This window comes from Nerophis ophidion, linkage group LG16 (assembly GCF_033978795.1).
Source record: "Nerophis ophidion isolate RoL-2023_Sa linkage group LG16, RoL_Noph_v1.0, whole genome shotgun sequence".
In the NCBI taxonomy this organism is placed as follows: Eukaryota; Metazoa; Chordata; class Actinopteri; order Syngnathiformes; family Syngnathidae; genus Nerophis; species Nerophis ophidion.
The window spans coordinates 53,931,208-53,951,884 of NC_084626.1; the positions used below are offsets into that span (position 1 = coordinate 53,931,208).

Consider the following 20,677-nt stretch of genomic DNA (forward strand, 5'->3'; position numbering starts at 1 on the left):
GGCCACACACATTGATGTGGCGGGCCACACGCATTGATGTGGCGGGCCACACGCATTGATGTGGGGGGCCACACGCATTGATGTGGGGGGGGGCCACACACATTGATGTGGGGGGGGCCACACACATTGATGTGGGGGGGGCCACACGCACTGATGTGGGGGGGGGCCACACACATTGATGTGGCGGGCCACACGCATTGATGTGGGGGGCCACACGCATTGATGTGGGGGGGGCCACACACATTGATGTGGGGGGGGGCCACACGCACTGATGTGGGGGGCCACACGCATTGATGTGGCGAGCCACACGCATTGATGTGGCGGGCCACACGCATTGATGTGGGGGGGCCACACGCATTGATGTGGGGGGGGCCACACACATTGATGTGGGGGGGGCCACACGCACTGATGTGGCGGGCCACACACATTGATGTGGGGGGGGCCACACACATTGATGTGGCGGGCCACACGCATTGATGTGGCGGGCCACACGCATTGATGTGGCGGGCCACACGCATTGATGTGGCGGGCCACACGCATTGATGTGGCGGGCCACACGCATTGATGTGGGGGGCCACACGCATTGACGTGGCGGGCCACACGCACTGATGTGGCGGGCCACACGCACTGATGTGGCGGGCCACACGCACTGATGTGGCGGGCCACACGCATTGATGTGGCGGGCCACACGCATTGATGTGGGGCGGGCCACACGCATTGATGTGGGGCGGGCCACACGCATTGATGTGGGGGGGGCCACACACATTGATGTGGCGGGCCACACGCATTGATGTGGCGGGCCACACGCATTGATGTGGCGGGCCACACGCATTGATGTGGCGGGCCACACGCATTGATGTGGCGGGCCACACGCATTGATGTGGCGGGCCACACGCATTGATGTGGCGGGCCACACGCATTGATGTGGCGGGCCACACGCATTGATGTGGCGGGCCACACGCATTGATGTGGGGGGGGCCACACACATTGATGTGGGGGGGGCCACACACATTGATGTGGGGGGGGGCCACACGCACTGATGTGGGGGGGGGCCACACACATTGATGTGGCGGGCCACACGCATTGATGTGGGGGGCCACACGCATTGACGTGGCGGGCCACACGCATTGACGTGGCGGGCCACACGCATTGATGTGGCGGGCCACACGCATTGATGTGGCGGGCCACACGCATTGATGTGGGGGGGGCCACACACATTGATGTGGGGGGGGCCACACACATTGACGTGGCGGGCCACACGCATTGACGTGGCGGGCCACACGCATTGATGTGGCGGGCCACACGCATTGATGTGGCGGGCCACACGCATTGATGTGGGGGGCCACACGCATTGATGTGGGGGGCCACACGCATTGATGTGGCGGGCCACACGCATTGATGTGGCGGGCCACACGCATTGATGTGGCGGGCCACACGCATTGATGTGGGGGGCCACACGCATTGATGTGGGGGGGGCCACACACATTGATGTGGGGGGGGCCACACACATTGATGTGGGGGGCCACACGCACTGATGTGGGGGGGGCCACACACATTGATGTGGGGGGGGCCACACACATTGATGTGGGGGGGGCCACACGCACTGATGTGGGGGGGGCCACACACATTGATGTGGCGGGCCACACGCATTGATGTGGGGGGCCACACGCATTGATGTGGGGGGGGCCACACACATTGATGTGGGGGGGGGCCACACGCACTGATGTGGGGGGGGCCACACGCACTGATGTGGGGGGCCACACGCATTGATGTGGCGAGCCACACGCATTGATGTGGCGGGCCACACGCATTGATGTGGGGGGGCCACACGCATTGATGTGGGGGGGGCCACACACATTGATGTGGGGGGGGGCCACACGCACTGATGTGGCGGACCACACACATTGATGTGGGGGGGGCCACACACATTGATGTGGCGGGCCACACGCATTGATGTGGCGGGCCACACGCATTGATGTGGCGGGCCACACGCATTGATGTGGCGGGCCACACGCATTGATGTGGCGGGCCACACGCATTGATGTGGGGGGCCACACGCATTGACGTGGCGGGCCACACGCATTGATGTGGCGGGCCACACGCATTGATGTGGCGGGCCACACGCATTGATGTGGCGGGCCACACGCATTGATGTGGGGGGGGCCACACACATTGATGTGGGGGGGGCCACACACATTGACGTGGCGGGCCACACGCATTGACGTGGCGGGCCACACGCATTGACGTGGCGGGCCACACGCATTGATGTGGCGGGCCACACGCATTGACGTGGCGGGCCACACGCATTGATGTGGCGGGCCACACGCATTGATGTGGCGGGCCACACGCATTGATGTGGGGGGCCACACGCATTGATGTGGGGGGCCACACGCATTGATGTGGCGGGCCACACGCATTGATGTGGCGGGCCACACGCATTGATGTGGCGGGCCACACGCATTGATGTGGGGGGCCACACGCATTGATGTGGGGGGGGCCACACACATTGATGTGGGGGGGGGCCACACACATTGATGTGGGGGGGGCCACACGCACTGATGTGGGGGGGGCCACACACATTGATGTGGCGGGCCACACGCATTGATGTGGGGGGCCACACGCATTGATGTGGGGGGGGCCACACACATTGATGTGGGGGGGGCCACACACATTGATGTGGGGGGGGCCACACGCACTGATGTGGGGGGCCACACGCATTGATGTGGCGGGCCACACGCATTGATGTGGCGGGCCACACGCATTGATGTGGGGGGGCCACACGCATTGATGTGGGGGGGGGCCACACACATTGATGTGGGGGGGGCCACACGCACTGATGTGGCGGGCCACACACATTGATGTGGGGGGGGCCACACACATTGATGTGGCGGGCCACACGCATTGATGTGGCGGGCCACACGCATTGATGTGGCGGGCCACACGCATTGATGTGGCGGGCCACACGCATTGATGTGGCGGGCCACACGCATTGATGTGGCGGGCCACACGCATTGATGTGGCGGGCCACACGCATTGATGTGGCGGGCCACACGCATTGATGTGGCGGGCCACACGCATTGATGTGGCGGGCCACACGCATTGATGTGGGGGGCCACACGCATTGATGTGGCGGGCCACACGCATTGATGTGGCGGGCCACACGCATTGATGTGGCGGGCCACACGCATTGATGTGGCGGGCCACACGCATTGATGTGGCGGGCCACACGCATTGATGTGGGGGGGCCACACGCATTGATGTGGGGGGGGCCACACACATTGATGTGGGGGGGGCCACACACATTGATGTGGCGGGCCACACACATTGATGTGGGGGGCCACACGCATTGATGTGGCGGGCCACACGCATTGATGTGGCGGGCCACACGCATTGATGTGGGGGGGCCACACGCATTGATGTGGCGGGCCACACGCATTGATGTGGCGGGCCACACGCACTGATGTGGCGGGCCACACGCATTGATGTGGCGGGCCACACGCATTGATGTGGCGGGCCACACGCATTGATGTGGCGGGCCACACGCATTGATGTGGCGGGCCACACGCATTGATGTGGCGGGCCACACGCACTGATGTGGCGGGCCACACGCACTGATGTGGCGGGCCACACGCATTGATGTGGCGGGCCACACGCATTGATGTGGGGGGGGCCACACGCATTGATGTGGCGGGCCACACACATTGATGTGGGGGGGGCCACACGCATTGATGTGGCGGGCCACACGCATTGATGTGGGGGGGGCCACACGCATTGATGGGGGGGCCACACGCATTGACGTGGCGGGCCACACGCATTGATGTGGCGGGCCACACGCATTGATGTGGGGGGGGCCACACGCATTGATGTGGCGGGCCACACGCATTGATGTGGCGGGCCACACGCATTGATGTGGCGGGCCACACGCATTGATGTGGCGGGCCACACGCATTGATGTGGGGGGGCCACACGCATTGATGTGGGGGGGGCCACACACATTGATGTGGGGGGGGGCACACGCACTGATGTGGCGGGCCACACGCATTGATGTGGCGGGCCACACGCATTGATGTGGCGGGCCACACGCATTGATGTGGCCGGCCACACGCATTGATGTGGCGGGCCACACGCATTGATGTGGCGGGCCACACGCATTGATGTGGCGGGCCACACGCATTGATGTGGCGGGCCACACGCATTGATGTGGCGGGCCACACGCATTGATGTGGCGGGCCACACGCATTGATGTGGCGGGCCACACGCATTGATGTGGCGGGCCACACGCATTGATGTGGGGGGCCACACGCATTGATGTGGGGGGGGCCACACACATTGATGTGGGGGGGGCCACACACATTGATGTGGGGGGGGCCACACGCACTGATGTGGGGGGGGGGCACACACATTGATGTGGCGGGCCACACACATTAATGTGGGGGGGGCCACACGCACTGATGTGGCGGGCCACACGCATTGATGTGGCGGGCCACACGCATTGATGTGGCGGGCCACACGCATTGATGTGGCCGGCCACACGCATTGATGTGGCGGGCCACACGCATTGATGTGGCGGGCCACACGCATTGATGTGGCGGGCCACACGCATTGATGTGGCGGGCCACACGCATTGATGTGGCGGGCCACACGCATTGATGTGGCGGGCCACACGCATTGATGTGGGGGGGCCACACGCATTGATGTGGCGGGCCACACGCATTGATGTGGCGGGCCACACGCATTGATGTGGGGGGCCACACGCATTGATGTGGGGGGGGCCACACGCATTGATGTGGGGGGGGCCACACGCATTGATGTGGGGGGGGCCACACACATTGATGTGGGGGGGGCCACACGCACTGATGTGGGGGGGGCCACACACATTGATGTGGCGGGCCACACGCATTGATGTGGGGGGGCCACACGCATTGATGTGGGGGGCCACACGCATTGATGTGGGGGGGGCCACACGCATTGATGTGGGGGGGGCCACACACATTGATGTGGGGGGGGCCACACGCACTGATGTGGGGGGGGGCACACACATTGATGTGGCGGGCCACACACATTGATGTGGGGGGGGCCACACACATTGATGTGGGGGGGGCCACACGCACTGATGTGGCGGGCCACACGCATTGATGTGGCGGGCCACACGCATTGATGTGGCGGGCCACACGCATTGATGTGGCCGGCCACACGCATTGATGTGGCGGGCCACACGCATTGATGTGGGGGGGGCCACACACATTGATGTGGCGGGCCACACACATTGATGTGGGGGGGGCCACACACATTGATGTGGCGGGCCACACGCATTGATGTGGCGGGCCACACGCATTGATGTGGGGGGGGGCACACACATTGATGTGGGGGGCCACACGCATTGACGTGGGGGGGGGCACACACATTGATGTGGCGGGCCACACACATTGTTGTGGCGGGCCACACACATTGATGTGGGGGGGGCCACACACATTGATGTGGCGGGCCACACGCATTGACGTGGGGGGGGCCACACACATTGATGTGGCGGGCCACACGCATTGATGTGGGGGGGCCACACACATTGATGTGGGGGGGGGCACACACATTGATGTGGCGGGCCACACACATTGATGTGGGGGGGGCCACACACATTGATGTGGGGGGGGCCACACACATTGATGTGGGGGGCCACACACATTGATGTGGGGGGGGCCACACACATTGATGTGGCGGGCCACACGCATTGATGTGGTGGGCCACACGCATTGATGTGGGGGGGGGCACACACATTGATGTGGGGGGGGGCACACACATTGATGTGGCGGGCCACACACATTGATGTGGCGGGCCACACGCATTGATGTGGGGGGGGGCACACACATTGATGTGGCGGGCCACACGCATTGATGTGGGGGGGCCACACACATTGATGTGGGGGGGGGCACACACATTGATGTGGCGGGCCACACACATTGATGTGGGGGGGGCCACACACATTGATGTGGGGGGCCACACACATTGATGTGGGGGGGGCCACACACATTGATGTGGCGGGCCACACACATTGATGTGGGGGGGGCCACACACATTGATATGGCGGGCCACACGCATTGATGTGGTGGGCCACACGCATTGATGTGGGGGGGGGCACACACATTGATGTGGCGGGCCACACGCATTGATGTGGGGGGGCCACACACATTGATGTGGGGGGGGGGCACACACATTGATGTGGCGGGCCACACACATTGACGTGGCGGGCCACACGCATTGATGTGGGGGGGGGCACACACATTGATGTGGGGGGCCACACGCATTGACGTGGGGGGGGGCACACACATTGATGTGGCGGGCCACACACATTGATGTGGCGGGCCACACACATTGATGTGGGGGGGGCCACACACATTGATGTGGCGGGCCACACGCATTGATGTGGGGGGGGGGGGCACACACATTGATGTGGCGGGCCACACACATTGATGTGGCGGGCCACACGCATTGATGTGGGGGGGCCACACACATTGATGTGGGGGGGGGGCCACACACATTGATGTGGCGGGCCACACGCATTGATGTGGGGGGGCCACACACATTGATGTGGGGGGGGCCACACACATTGATGTGGGGGGGGCCACACACATTGATGTGGGGGGCCACACACATTGATGTGGGGGGGGGCCACACACATTGATGTGGCGGGCCACACACATTGATGTGGGGGGCCACACGCATTGACGTGGGGGGGGGCCACACACATTGATGTGGCGGGCCACACGCATTGATGTGGGGGGGGGCACACACATTGATGTGGCGGGCCACACGCATTGATGTGGGGGGGGCCACACACATTGATGTGGGGGGGGCCACACACATTGATGTGGCGGGCCACACGCATTGATGTGGTGGGCCACACGCATTGATGTGGGGGGGGGCACACACATTGATGTGGCGGGCCACACGCATTGATGTGGGGGGGCCACACACATTGATGTGGGGGGGGGCACACACATTGATGTGGCGGGCCACACACATTGACGTGGCGGGCCACACGCATTGATGTGGGGGGGGGCACACACATTGATGTGGGGGGCCACACGCATTGACGTGGCGGGCCACACGCATTGATGTGGCGGGCCACACGCATTGATGTGGCCGGCCACACGCATTGATGTGGCGGGCCACACGCATTGATGTGGCGGGCCACACGCATTGATGTGGCGGGCCACACGCATTGATGTGGCGGGCCACACGCATTGATGTGGGGGGGGGCACACACATTGATGTGGGGGGCCACACGCATTGATGTGGCGGGCCACACGCATTGATGTGGCGGGCCACACGCATTGATGTGGCCGGCCACACGCATTGATGTGGCGGGCCACACGCATTGATGTGGCGGGCCACACGCATTGATGTGGGGGGGGCCACACACATTGATGTGGGGGGGGCCACACGCATTGATGTGGGGGGGGCCACACACATTGATGTGGCAGGCCACACACATTGATGTGGCGGGCCACACGCATTGATGTGGGGGGGGCCACACGCATTGATGTGGGGGGGGCCACACGCATTGATGTGGCGGGCCACACGCATTGATGTGGCGGGCCACACGCATTGATGTGGCGGGCCACACGCATTGATGTGGCGGGCCACACGCATTGATGTGGGGGGCCACACGCATTGATGTGGCGGGCCACACGCATTGATGTGGCGGGCCACACGCACTGATGTGGCGGGCCACACGCACTGATGTGGCGGGCCACACGCACTGATGTGGCGGGCCACACGCATTGATGTGGGGGGGGCCACACGCATTGATGTGGCGGGCCACACGCATTGATGTGGGGGGCCACACGCATTGATGTGGCGGGCCACACGCATTGATGTGGCGGGCCACACGCACTGATGTGGCGGGCCACACGCACTGATGTGGCGGGCCACACGCATTGATGTGGCGGGCCACACGCATTGATGTGGGGGGGGCCACACGCATTGATGTGGCGGGCCACACACATTGATGTGGGGGGGGCCACACGCATTGATGTGGCGGGCCACACGCATTGATGTGGGGGGGGCCACACGCATTGATGGGGGGGCCACACGCATTGATGTGGCGGGCCACACGCATTGATGTGGCGGGCCACACGCATTGATGTGGGGGGGCCACACGCATTGATGTGGCGGGCCACACGCATTGATGTGGCGGGCCACACGCATTGATGTGGCGGGCCACACGCATTGATGTGGCGGGCCACACGCATTGATGTGGGGGGGCCACACGCATTGATGTGGGGGGGGCCACACGCATTGATGTGGGGGGGGCCACACGCATTGATGTGGGGCGGGCCACACACATTGATGTGGCGGGCCACACACATTGATGTGGGGGGCCACACGCATTGATGTGGCGGGCCACACGCATTGATGTGGGGGGCCACACGCATTGATGTGGGGGGGGCCACACACATTGATGTGGGGGGGGCCACACACATTGATGTGGGGGGGGGCCACACACATTGATGTGGGGGGGGCCACACGCACTGATGTGGGGGGGGCCACACACATTGATGTGGCGGGCCACACGCATTGATGTGGCGGGCCACACGCATTGATGTGGGGGGCCACACGCATTGATGTGGGGGGGGCCACACACATTGATGTGGGGGGGGCCACACACATTGATGTGGGGGGGGCCACACGCACTGATGTGGGGGGGGGGCACACACATTGATGTGGCGGGCCACACACATTAATGTGGGGGGGGCCACACGCACTGATGTGGCGGGCCACACGCATTGATGTGGCGGGCCACACGCATTGATGTGGCGGGCCACACGCATTGATGTGGCCGGCCACACGCATTGATGTGGCGGGCCACACGCATTGATGTGGCGGGCCACACGCATTGATGTGGCGGGCCACACGCATTGATGTGGCGGGCCACACGCATTGATGTGGCGGGCCACACGCATTGATGTGGCGGGCCACACGCATTGATGTGGGGGGGGCCACACGCATTGATGTGGCGGGCCACACGCATTGATGTGGCGGGCCACACGCATTGATGTGGGGGGCCACACGCATTGATGTGGGGGGGGCCACACGCATTGATGTGGGGGGGGCCACACGCATTGATGTGGGGGGGGCCACACACATTGATGTGGGGGGGGCCACACGCACTGATGTGGGGGGGGGCCACACACATTGATGTGGCGGGCCACACGCATTGATGTGGCGGGCCACACGCATTGATGTGGGGGGCCACACGCATTGATGTGGGGGGGGCCACACGCATTGATGTGGGGGGGGCCACACACATTGATGTGGGGGGGGCCACACGCACTGATGTGGGGGGGGGCACACACATTGATGTGGCGGGCCACACACATTGATGTGGGGGGGGCCACACACATTGATGTGGGGGGGGCCACACGCACTGATGTGGCGGGCCACACGCATTGATGTGGCGGGCCACACGCATTGATGTGGCGGGCCACACGCATTGATGTGGCCGGCCACACGCATTGATGTGGCGGGCCACACGCATTGATGTGGGGGGGGCCACACACATTGATGTGGCGGGCCACACACATTGATGTGGGGGGGGCCACACACATTGATGTGGCGGGCCACACGCATTGATGTGGCGGGCCACACGCATTGATGTGGGGGGGGGCACACACATTGATGTGGGGGGGCCACACGCATTGACGTGGGGGGGGGCACACACATTGATGTGGCGGGCCACACACATTGTTGTGGCGGGCCACACACATTGATGTGGGGGGGGCCACACACATTGATGTGGCGGGCCACACGCATTGACGTGGGGGGGGCCACACACATTGATGTGGCGGGCCACACGCATTGATGTGGGGGGGCCACACACATTGATGTGGGGGGGGGCACACACATTGATGTGGCGGGCCACACACATTGATGTGGCGGGCCACACACATTGATGTGGGGGGGGCCACACACATTGATGTGGGGGGCCACACACATTGATGTGGGGGGGGCCACACACATTGATGTGGCGGGCCACACGCATTGATGTGGTGGGCCACACGCATTGATGTGGGGGGGGGCACACACATTGATGTGGGGGGGGGCACACACATTGATGTGGCGGGCCACACACATTGATGTGGCGGGCCACACGCATTGATGTGGGGGGGGCACACACATTGATGTGGCGGGCCACACGCATTGATGTGGGGGGGCCACACACATTGATGTGGGGGGGGGCACACACATTGATGTGGCGGGCCACACACATTGATGTGGGGGGGGCCACACACATTGATGTGGGGGGCCACACACATTGATGTGGGGGGGGCCACACACATTGATGTGGCGGGCCACACACATTGATGTGGGGGGGGCCACACACATTGATATGGCGGGCCACACGCATTGATGTGGTGGGCCACACGCATTGATGTGGGGGGGGGCACACACATTGATGTGGCGGGCCACACGCATTGATGTGGGGGGGCCACACACATTGATGTGGGGGGGGGCACACACATTGATGTGGCGGGCCACACACATTGACGTGGCGGGCCACACGCATTGATGTGGGGGGGGGCACACACATTGATGTGGGGGGCCACACGCATTGACGTGGGGGGGGGCACACACATTGATGTGGCGGGCCACACACATTGATGTGGCGGGCCACACACATTGATGTGGGGGGGGCCACACACATTGATGTGGCGGGCCACACGCATTGATGTGGGGGGGGGGGGCACACACATTGATGTGGCGGGCCACACACATTGATGTGGCGGGCCACACGCATTGATGTGGGGGGGCCACACACATTGATGTGGGGGGGGGGGCCACACACATTGATGTGGCGGGCCACACGCATTGATGTGGGGGGGCCACACACATTGATGTGGGGGGGGCCACACACATTGATGTGGGGGGGGCCACACACATTGATGTGGGGGGCCACACACATTGATGTGGGGGGGGCCACACACATTGATGTGGCGGGCCACACACATTGATGTGGGGGGCCACACGCATTGACGTGGGGGGGGCCACACACATTGATGTGGCGGGCCACACGCATTGATGTGGGGGGGGGGCACACACATTGATGTGGCGGGCCACACGCATTGATGTGGGGGGGGCCACACACATTGATGTGGGGGGGGCCACACACATTGATGTGGCGGGCCACACGCATTGATGTGGTGGGCCACACGCATTGATGTGGGGGGGGGCACACACATTGATGTGGCGGGCCACACGCATTGATGTGGGGGGGCCACACACATTGATGTGGGGGGGGGCACACACATTGATGTGGCGGGCCACACACATTGACGTGGCGGGCCACACGCATTGATGTGGGGGGGGGCACACACATTGATGTGGGGGGCCACACGCATTGACGTGGGGGGGGGCACACACATTGATGTGGCGGGCCACACACATTGATGTGGCGGGCCACACACATTGATGTGGGGGGGGCCACACACATTGATGTGGCGGGCCACACGCATTGATGTGGGGGGGCCACACACATTGATGTGGGGGGGGGGGCACACACATTGATGTGGCGGGCCACACACATTGATGTGGCGGGCCACACGCATTGATGTGGGGGGGCCACACACATTGATGTGGGGGGGGGGGCCACACACATTGATGTGGCGGGCCACACGCATTGATGTGGGGGGGCCACACACATTGATGTGGGGGGGGCCACACACATTGATGTGGGGGGGGCCACACACATTGATGTGGGGGGCCACACACATTGATGTGGGGGGGGCCACACACATTGATGTGGCGGGCCACACACATTGATGTGGGGGGCCACACGCATTGACGTGGGGGGGGCCACACACATTGATGTGGCGGGCCACACGCATTGATGTGGGGGGGGGCACACACATTGATGTGGCGGGCCACACGCATTGACGTGGGGGGCCAGATCTTGAGTTTGACATGTGTGGTTTAAAGCATCCAAAAAGCAATTTTGTGGGTGCATCTATTAAATTACCTTGGTGTATTTTTGCCATTTCCCTTGGCTCTCGGAATATAACCTTGGCGAATATCAAGGATCTATCGGACAATTTAATGAGCAAAAAAATGAAAGAAAAGTCCAAACTATTTCTTAGCCTTCAGTGCACTTTGCACACTGGACTTAACCTCATTAGTTGCCGGCAGTTAAAAAGTAATCCCTGTTTCACTGTGACTTGCTGCTTTCTTATCTTTGTCACGTGTCGGACACGCTGGGGAGAGTCACGCTTACACAAGCCAGCCTGATATTCTGCAATCTGATCAAAAACCCACTCAGCCTGGGGGGAAATAAAAAGATAGATAGTACTTTATGGGGGGAAAATGGGCGATATGACAGAAAGAAAATTGCACTGTGTTTAAAGTCCTACTGAAATGAGATGTTCTTATTTAAACGGGGATAGCAGCTCCATTCTATGTGTCATACTTCATCATTTCTCCATATTTTTGCTGAAAGGATTTAGTTTGCAACTTTTGGCCGCTAATAAAAAAGCCTTGCTTGTACAGGAAGTAGCAGACGATGTGTGTGTGACGTCACGGGTTGTGGAGCTCCTCACATCTGAACATTGTTTACAATCATGGCCACCAGCAGCGAGAGCGATTCGGACCGAGAAAGTGACGATTCCCCCAATAATTTGAGCGAAGATGAAAAATTTGTGGATGAGGAAAGTGAGAGTGAAGGACTAGAAAAATAAAAAAATATAATAAAAGACGAGTGCAGTGGGAGCGATTCAGATGTTATTAGACACATTTACTAGGATAATTCTGGAAAATCCCTTATCTGATTATTGTGTTAACAGTGTTTTAGTGAGATTAAAAATCATACCTGAAAGTCGGAGGGCTAGGTAGATAGATAGTGCTTTATTGAGTCCTTCAGGAGAGTTCCTTCAGGAAAATTACAATTCCAGCAGCAGTGTACAGAGTTGAGATCAATTTAAAAAAAGTAAATAATGGGGGTTTAAATGGAAACAAAATAGAGAAATATTACAATAAGAATAAAAAGCAACAATGGGAATCAAATTATAATAGTAAAGTGACCGCCAGTGTCTCCGAGAGAAGCCAATGGAGGAGCCAAGATCACAGCTGCTGCAGGAGGATGCTAACTCTGCACAAGTCTCCGGTAAGAACAGACTTGATATCACAATTTTAATATCTCGGCGTGGTTCAATCCCCACCTAGTACCAACCTCGTCCTGACCAAGACACTTCACCCTTGCTCCTGATGGGTGCTGGTTAGCGCCTTGCATGGCAGCTCCCTCCATCAGTGTGTGAATGTGTGTGTGAATGTGGAAGTAGTGTCAAAGGGCTTTGAGTACCTTGAAGGTAGAAAAGCGCTATACAAGTACAACCCATTTATCATTTATTTTCTCATCCAAAAACTTGCTGGTGACATGTGGTAGAGAAACAAGTTCGCTAAAGCTTCACAACAAACAAAGAAACACCGGCTGTGTTTTGGTTGCTAAAGGCAGCTGCAATACACCGCTTCCCACCTACAGCTTTCTTCTTTGATGTCTCCATTATTAATTGAACAAATTGCAAAAGATTCAGCAACACAGATGTCCAAAATACTGTGTAATTATGTGATTAAAGCAGACGACTTTCAGCCTAAGTGGTGCTGGGATAAAATGTCCGTTCCAACCAATAACGTCACAAACACGCGTCATCATTCCGCGAAATTGCAATTTAGTGAAGTAAAAAGGCCGTATTGTCATGTGTTGCAATGTTAATATTTCATCATTGATATATAAACTATCAGACTGCGTGGTCGCTAGTAGTGGCTTTCAGTAGGACTTTAATATTGTGTATATTTTCATCTATTTTAGTGTTCAAACATGACTCTTTGCCTAAATAAATATAATAAAAATCTCCTGAATTCAAAGACCTTCCAAGAATGCTGAAGTTCATGCTTCTTCAATCCCCATTGATGACGTCATACCAACCCCAGTTGTACGTGTGTTTCTCACTCGGCCACTAGAGGGCAGCACCAGTTCTTCATGTATTGTTGCTACAGGGTGACGTAACCTCTCAACTTGAAAGTTGCAACACACAAACTGCTGTTTGTTTAGCATAATAAGCACAGTTATCTGTTTGTTTAGCATAATAAGCACAGTTATCCCCCAAATGACACTAAAATTCAACTATTTATTTGTCACTGCTTATTATAGCAAGGTTTACTTTAGGCTAGAATTGGTTGCCAGGTGTTGAAGTTGCAGTATAACCTAAAACTTTTTTTTTGGTAATACATCAGACATTTGTATTTATATACTGTTAAATTGTTCACACACTTTGGATAGTGAATTCATTTGCTAAATGTTCCTTTTTTTCCCTTCGAGGAGTTTAATGTAGGTAAAAAAAAATAGCGGCTTGTATTTTTTGGGAATATATATTAAACTATAGCCGTTGCTGTCATTTTTCTGTTGAATTAATCATTTATTTACAAACCCCGTTTCCATATGAGTTGGGAAATTGTGTTAGATGTAAATATAAACAGAATACAATGATTTGCAAATCCTTTTCAAGCCATATTCAGTTGAATATGCTACAAAGACAACATATTTCATGTTCAAACTCATAAACTTTATTTATTATGCAAATAATCATTAACTTTAAAATTTGATGCCAGCAACACGTGACAAAGAAGTTGGGAAAGGTGGCAATAAGTACTGATAAAGTTGAGGAATGCTCATCAAACACTTATTTGGAACATCCCACAGGTGTGCAGGCTAATTGGGAACAGGTGGGTGCCATGATTGAGTATAAAAACAGCTTCTCAGTCTTTCACAAGAAAGGATGGGGCGAGGTACACCCCTTTGTCCACAACTGTGTGAGCAAATAGTCAAACAGTTTAAGAACAACCTTTCTCAAAGTGACATTGCAAGAAATTTAGGGATTTCAACATCTACGCTCCATAATATCATCAAAAGGTTCAGAGAATTTGGAGAAATCACTCCACGTAAGCAGCATGGCCGGAAACCAACATTGAATGACCGTGACCTTCCATCCCTCAGACGGCACTGTATCAAAAACCGACATCAATCTCTAAAGGATATCACCACATGGGCTCAGGAACACTTCAGAAAACCACTGTCACTTAATACAGTTTGTTGCTATATCTGTAAGTGCAAGTTAAAGCTCTACTATGTAAAGCGAAAGCCATTTATCAACAACATCCAGAAACGCCTTCAGCTTTGCTGGGCCTAAGCTCATCTAAGATGGACTGATGCAAAGTGGAAAAGTGTTCTGTGGTCTGACGAGTCCACATTTCAAATTGTTTTTGGAAATATTCTACATTGTGTCATCCGGACCAAAGGGGAAGCGAACCATCCAGACTGTTATCGACGCAAAGTGTAAAAGCCAGCATGTGTGATGGTATGGGGGTGTATTAGTGCCCAAGACATGGGTAACTTACACATGTGTGATGGTATGGGGGTGTATTAGTGCCCAAGGCATGGGTAACTTACACATGTGTGATGGTATGGGGGTGTATTAGTGCCCAAGGCATGGGTAACTTACACATGTGTGATGGTATGGGGGTGTATTAGTGCCCAAGGCATGGGTAACTTACACATGTGTGATGGTATGGGGGTGTATTAGTGCCCAAGGCATGGGTAACTTACACATGTGTGATGGTATGGGGGTGTATTAGTGCCCAAGGCATGGGTAACTTACACATGTGTGATGGTATGGGGGTGTATTAGTGCCCAAGGCATGGGTAACTTACACATGTGTGATGGTATGGGGGTGTATTAGTGCCCAAGACATGGGTAACTTACACATGTGTGATGGTATGGGGGTGTATTAGTGAACAAGACATGGGTAACTTACACATGTGTGATGGTATGGGGGTGTATTAGTGCCCAAGGCATGGGTAACTTACACATGTGTGATGGTATGGGGGTGTATTAGTGCCCAAGACATGGGTAACTTACACATGTGTGATGGTATGGGGGTGTATTAGTGCCCAAGGCATGGGTAACTTACACATGTGTGATGGTATGGGGGTGTATTAGTGCCCAAGACATGGGTAACTTACACATGTGTGATGGTATGGGGGTGTATTAGTGCCCAAGGCATGGGTAACTTACACATGTGTGATGGTATGGGGGTGTATTAGTGCCCAAGGCATGGGTAACTTACACATGTGTGATGTATGGGGGTGTATTAGTGCCCAATGCATGGGTAACTTACACATGTGTGATGGTATGGGGGTGTATTAGTGCCCAAGGCATGGGTAACTTACACATGTGTGATGGTATGGGGGTGTATTAGTGCCCAAGACATGGGTAACTTACACATGTGTGATGGTATGGGGGTGTATTAGTGAACAAGACATGGGTAACTTACACATGTGTGATGGTATGGGGGTGTATTAGTGAACAAGACATGGGTAACTTACACATGTGTGATGGTATGGGGGTGTATTAGTGAACAAGACATGGGTAACTTACACATGTGTGATGGTATGGGGGTGTATTAGTGCCCAAGGCATGGGTAACTTACACATCTGTGAAGGCACCATTAATGCTGAAAGGTACATACAGGTTTTGGAACAACATATGCTGCCATCTAAGTGCCGTCTTTTTCATGGCCGCCCCTGCTTATTTCAGCAAGACAATGCCAAGCCACATTCAGCACGTGTTACAACAGCATGGCTTCGTAGTAAAATAGTGCGGGTACTTTCCTGGCCTGCCCCCGAGCTGTGGGCCAAATGATCAAGCATTGACCGGTCCGCAGCAACAAAAAGGTTGGGGACCACCGGTATATAGGATTTCAATTCGCCCCTTCAGTATTTTATTTTGAAAGGTTCAACAAAACCTTAATGTAACGGCGTGGGCCATACTGCTAAATTTGGTATCGATCGGATACGACTTTTTGTTACTTTGCCTTGATCGTGATCATACAATATCAAGCAATGAACAATATCAAGAAAAAAAATACAAAGATTCCTTTAAATCACATAAAATCCTAAGCAAAATAAAAACATCCTATATATTTCTTCTTTGGTAAATAATGTACAAATATAACATTTATATGAATAACAAAACTATCATCAGTATCGAACCAATGCTGATAATCCACACTGCAGACATCTGGATCGACCCTCCCGGCAGTGACCAAGCGGTGTTTGTTCGGGGCGGAAAGAGAAGGGTTAACCGGGGAAAAAGAAGCCACCGGCCCGCTTCCAAAGCCCACTTTGTTCGGGGCGGAAAGAGAAGGGTTAACCGGGGGAAAAGAAGCCACCGGCCCGCTTCCAAAGCCCACTTTGTTCGGGGCGGAAAGAGAAGGGTTAACCGGGGGAAAAGAAGCCACCGGCCCGCTTCCAAAGCCCACTTTGTTCGGGGCGGAAAGAGAAGGGTTAACCGGGGAAAAAGAAGCCACCGGCCCGCTTCCAAAGCCCACTTTGTTCGGGGCGGAAAGAGAAGGGTTAACCGGGGGAAAAGAAGCCACCGGCCCGCTTCCAAAGCCCACTTTGTTCGGGGCGGAAAGAGAAGGGTTAACCGGGGGAAAAGAAGCCACCGGCCCGCTTCCAAAGCCCACTTTGTTCGGGGCGGAAAGAGAAGGGTTAACCGGGGGAAAAGAAGCCACCGGCCCGCTTCCAAAGCCCACTTTGTTCGGGGCGGAAAGAGAAGGGTTAACCGGGGAAAAAGAAGCCACCGGCCCGCTTCCAAAGCCCACTTTGTTCGGGGCGGAAAGAGAAGGGTTAACCGGGGGAAAAGAAGCCACCGGCCCGCTTCCAAAGCCCACTTTGTTCGGGGCGGAAAGAGAAGGGTTAACCGGGGGAAAAGAAGCCACCGGCCCGCTTCCAAAGCCCACTTTGTTCGGGGCGGAAAGAGAAGGGTTAACCGGGGAAAAAGAAGCCACCGGCCCGCTTCCAAAGCCCACTTTTAACAAGCTGCCCCGACACGCGTGTACAAGCCATAACCCTTCACTCGGTCCACGGCTCGGGAGTGGAGCTTCTTCTCCCCCGCCGTCGCGTCTTCCTCGTCGGACATGCGAGGATGTCCTGGCCGCTAAGGAGCACCAGAGGTCAGCGAGACGGATCGATGCTGTTACCCGGGATAAAGTAGAGCAAGAACGGCCACACTCGCCTCGCCTACTCGGTCTCTCCGACCCCGAAGACTCAGGATGTGGAAAACCAAAATCACTCGGATGGTTTTTGCTTTAAGTCTCGGATGCTTCGTCGTGGTCATCTTGTACTGTAACAGCAATGTCAGAACAGGTGAGCCGAATATTATCCAATGTCATTTATTTACTCGCTCGCACTTCCACTCACTTTACACGAAATGTAAAACATTTTTTATATTAAATCATTTCCTAATCTTTAGTAAGAAAAAGCTACGATATTCACGTCTTTTGTCACATAAAGCAGTGGTCCCAAACCACGGGGCCGCGGCTCGATTGGTACCGGGCCGCAGAAGAATTTTTTTTTTTTTTTTTTTTTAATTTTAAATCAACATAAAATACACAGAATACACTTACAGTTAGTGCACCCCCCCCCCCCCCAAAAAAAACTCCCTTTTCCATGACAAAAAATAAATAAATACCATATTTCCTCTAATTTCCGCAGGGTATATAGTATGTGCCTGCCTTGAATTACCGCCTGGTCAAACTCGTGACACGTCCCTGTCATCATTTTCAAAATGGCAGAGGCTGATTTCAATCATTTGAAATCGCATAAAGGGAAGAAAATTAGGAGTTATTCAGTAGGATTTAAGGTCCAAGCTTACATCACACTCAATTTTTTACTGCATGCCTTTGGTAAGTGCCGGAGGGAGAAGAGGTTTTAAAATAATCAGCGCATGTTTACTTTTACCGCATGCCTTTGGTAAGTACCAGAGTGAGAAGAGGTTTTAAAATATTTAGCGCATGTTTACTTTTACCGCATGACTTTGGTAAGTGCCGGAGTGAGAAGAGGTTTTAAAATAATCAGCGCATGTTTACTTTTACCGCATGCCTTTGGTAAGTACCAGAGTGAGAAGAGGTTTTAAATTATTTAGCGCATGCTTACTTTTACCGCATGCCTTTGGTAAGTACCAGAGTGAGAAGAGGTTTTAAAATATTTAGCGCATGCTTACTTTTACCGCATGACTTTGGTAAGTGCCGTAGTGAGAAGAGATTTTAAATTAATTAGCGCCCCAGCGGCAATTCAAGGAAGTAGGTTAAATAAATAAAAATCCCCCCCGCTTGGCCGCGGGACAAATGATCCAGGGTTGACCGGTCCGCAGCTACAAAAAGGTTGGGGACCACTGACATAAAGTACTACCTCGGTTTTTGTTGGGTGTCCATTCAGACGAAAACCGAAACAATTTTGACGATTAACACATTTTATACATTGCAAAAAAAAAAAAAAGCTGAGAAAATATAAGATAAAAATGGTAGATTTTCGCAAAATAAATACTTAAAACCAGTAAAGTTATCCGTCCATACAGTTAGTTAATTCCAATTAATAATGCATCCTAAATTAAGTTTAAAGTTATAGTACCACTGTCCAGCACCTGGGAGGTGAGGGGAGCAGTGAGCAGCAGCTGTGGCCGCGCTCGGGAATCATTTTGGGGATTTAAAGGCCTACTGAAAGCCACTACTAGCGACCACGCAGTCTGATAGTTTATATATCAATGATGAAATATTAACATTGCAACACATGACAATACGGCCGCTTTACTTTACTAAATTGCAATTTTAGATTTCGCGTGAAGTATCCTGTTGAAAACGTCGCGGTATGATGACGCGTGCGCATGACGTCACGGATTGTAGCAGACATTTTGTTCCAGCCCGATCCCAGCTACAAGTCGTCTGCTTTAATCGCATAATTACACAGTATTCTGGACATCTGTGTTGCTGAATCTTTTGCAATTTGTTCAATTAATAATGGCGACGTCAAAGAAGAAAGATGTAGGTGGGAAGCAGTGTATTGCGTCCGCCTTTAGCAACACAAACACAGCCGGTGTTTCCTTGTTTACATTCCCGAAGGTGAAGCTTCAGTTGGTAGAGTGGCCGTGCCAGCAACTTGAGGGTTGCAGGTTCGATTCCCGCTTCTGTCATCCTAGTCACGGCCGTTGTGTACTTGGGCAAGACACTTTACCCACCTGCGCCCAGTGCCACCCACACTGGTTTAAATGTAACTTAGATATTGGGTTTCACTATGTAAAAGCGCTTTGAGTCACTAGAGAAAAGCGCTATATAAATGTAATTCACTACTATGGAACAGAGCGGTCAAGCGAACATGGTTCTGTACCACATGTCAACCGGCAGGTTTCGGTGAGAAAATTGTGGTAATAAGTCGGCTCTTACCGTAGACATGAGCGGAGCATGCGTCGTTTTTCGTACACCTGTCAAAGAGGCAGCTGCGGACTCTCTTGCTTCCTCCGACCGGCCGCGTCCGAACTCGGGATGCTTCCACCGTGGGGGAGGGGGAAAAAAAAGCTTAGACTGGCCCGACCGGCTGCCTTTACTTCCCCTTGTCGAGAAAAGTGGCTTCCCTCAGAGACACTGGCGGTTACCACACCCGTGGCCACACCCCTCCGACTTTCAGGTACGACTATATAATCTGACAAAACACTAGTAACACAATAAGCAGATAAGGTATTTTCCAGAATTATCCTCGTAAATGTGTCTAATAACATTTGAATCGCTCCCACTGCCCTGTC

General features: G+C 55.1%; 1 protein-coding gene across 1 annotated transcript in view; it reads left to right on the plus strand.

Moving 5' to 3' along the window:
- The first annotated feature begins 17,739 nt into the window (after nt 1-17,739).
- The window catches only part of si:ch211-236h17.3 (carbohydrate sulfotransferase 11), a 42,548-nt gene continuing 39,610 nt past the window's right edge, over nt 17,740-20,677 (plus strand). Inside the window, exon 1 of the mRNA XM_061875545.1 lies at nt 17,740-18,249. Within this exon, the coding sequence (XP_061731529.1) occupies nt 18,156-18,249 (94 nt within the window). The 5' untranslated portion in view covers nt 17,740-18,155. The remainder of the gene's footprint in view (nt 18,250-20,677) is intronic.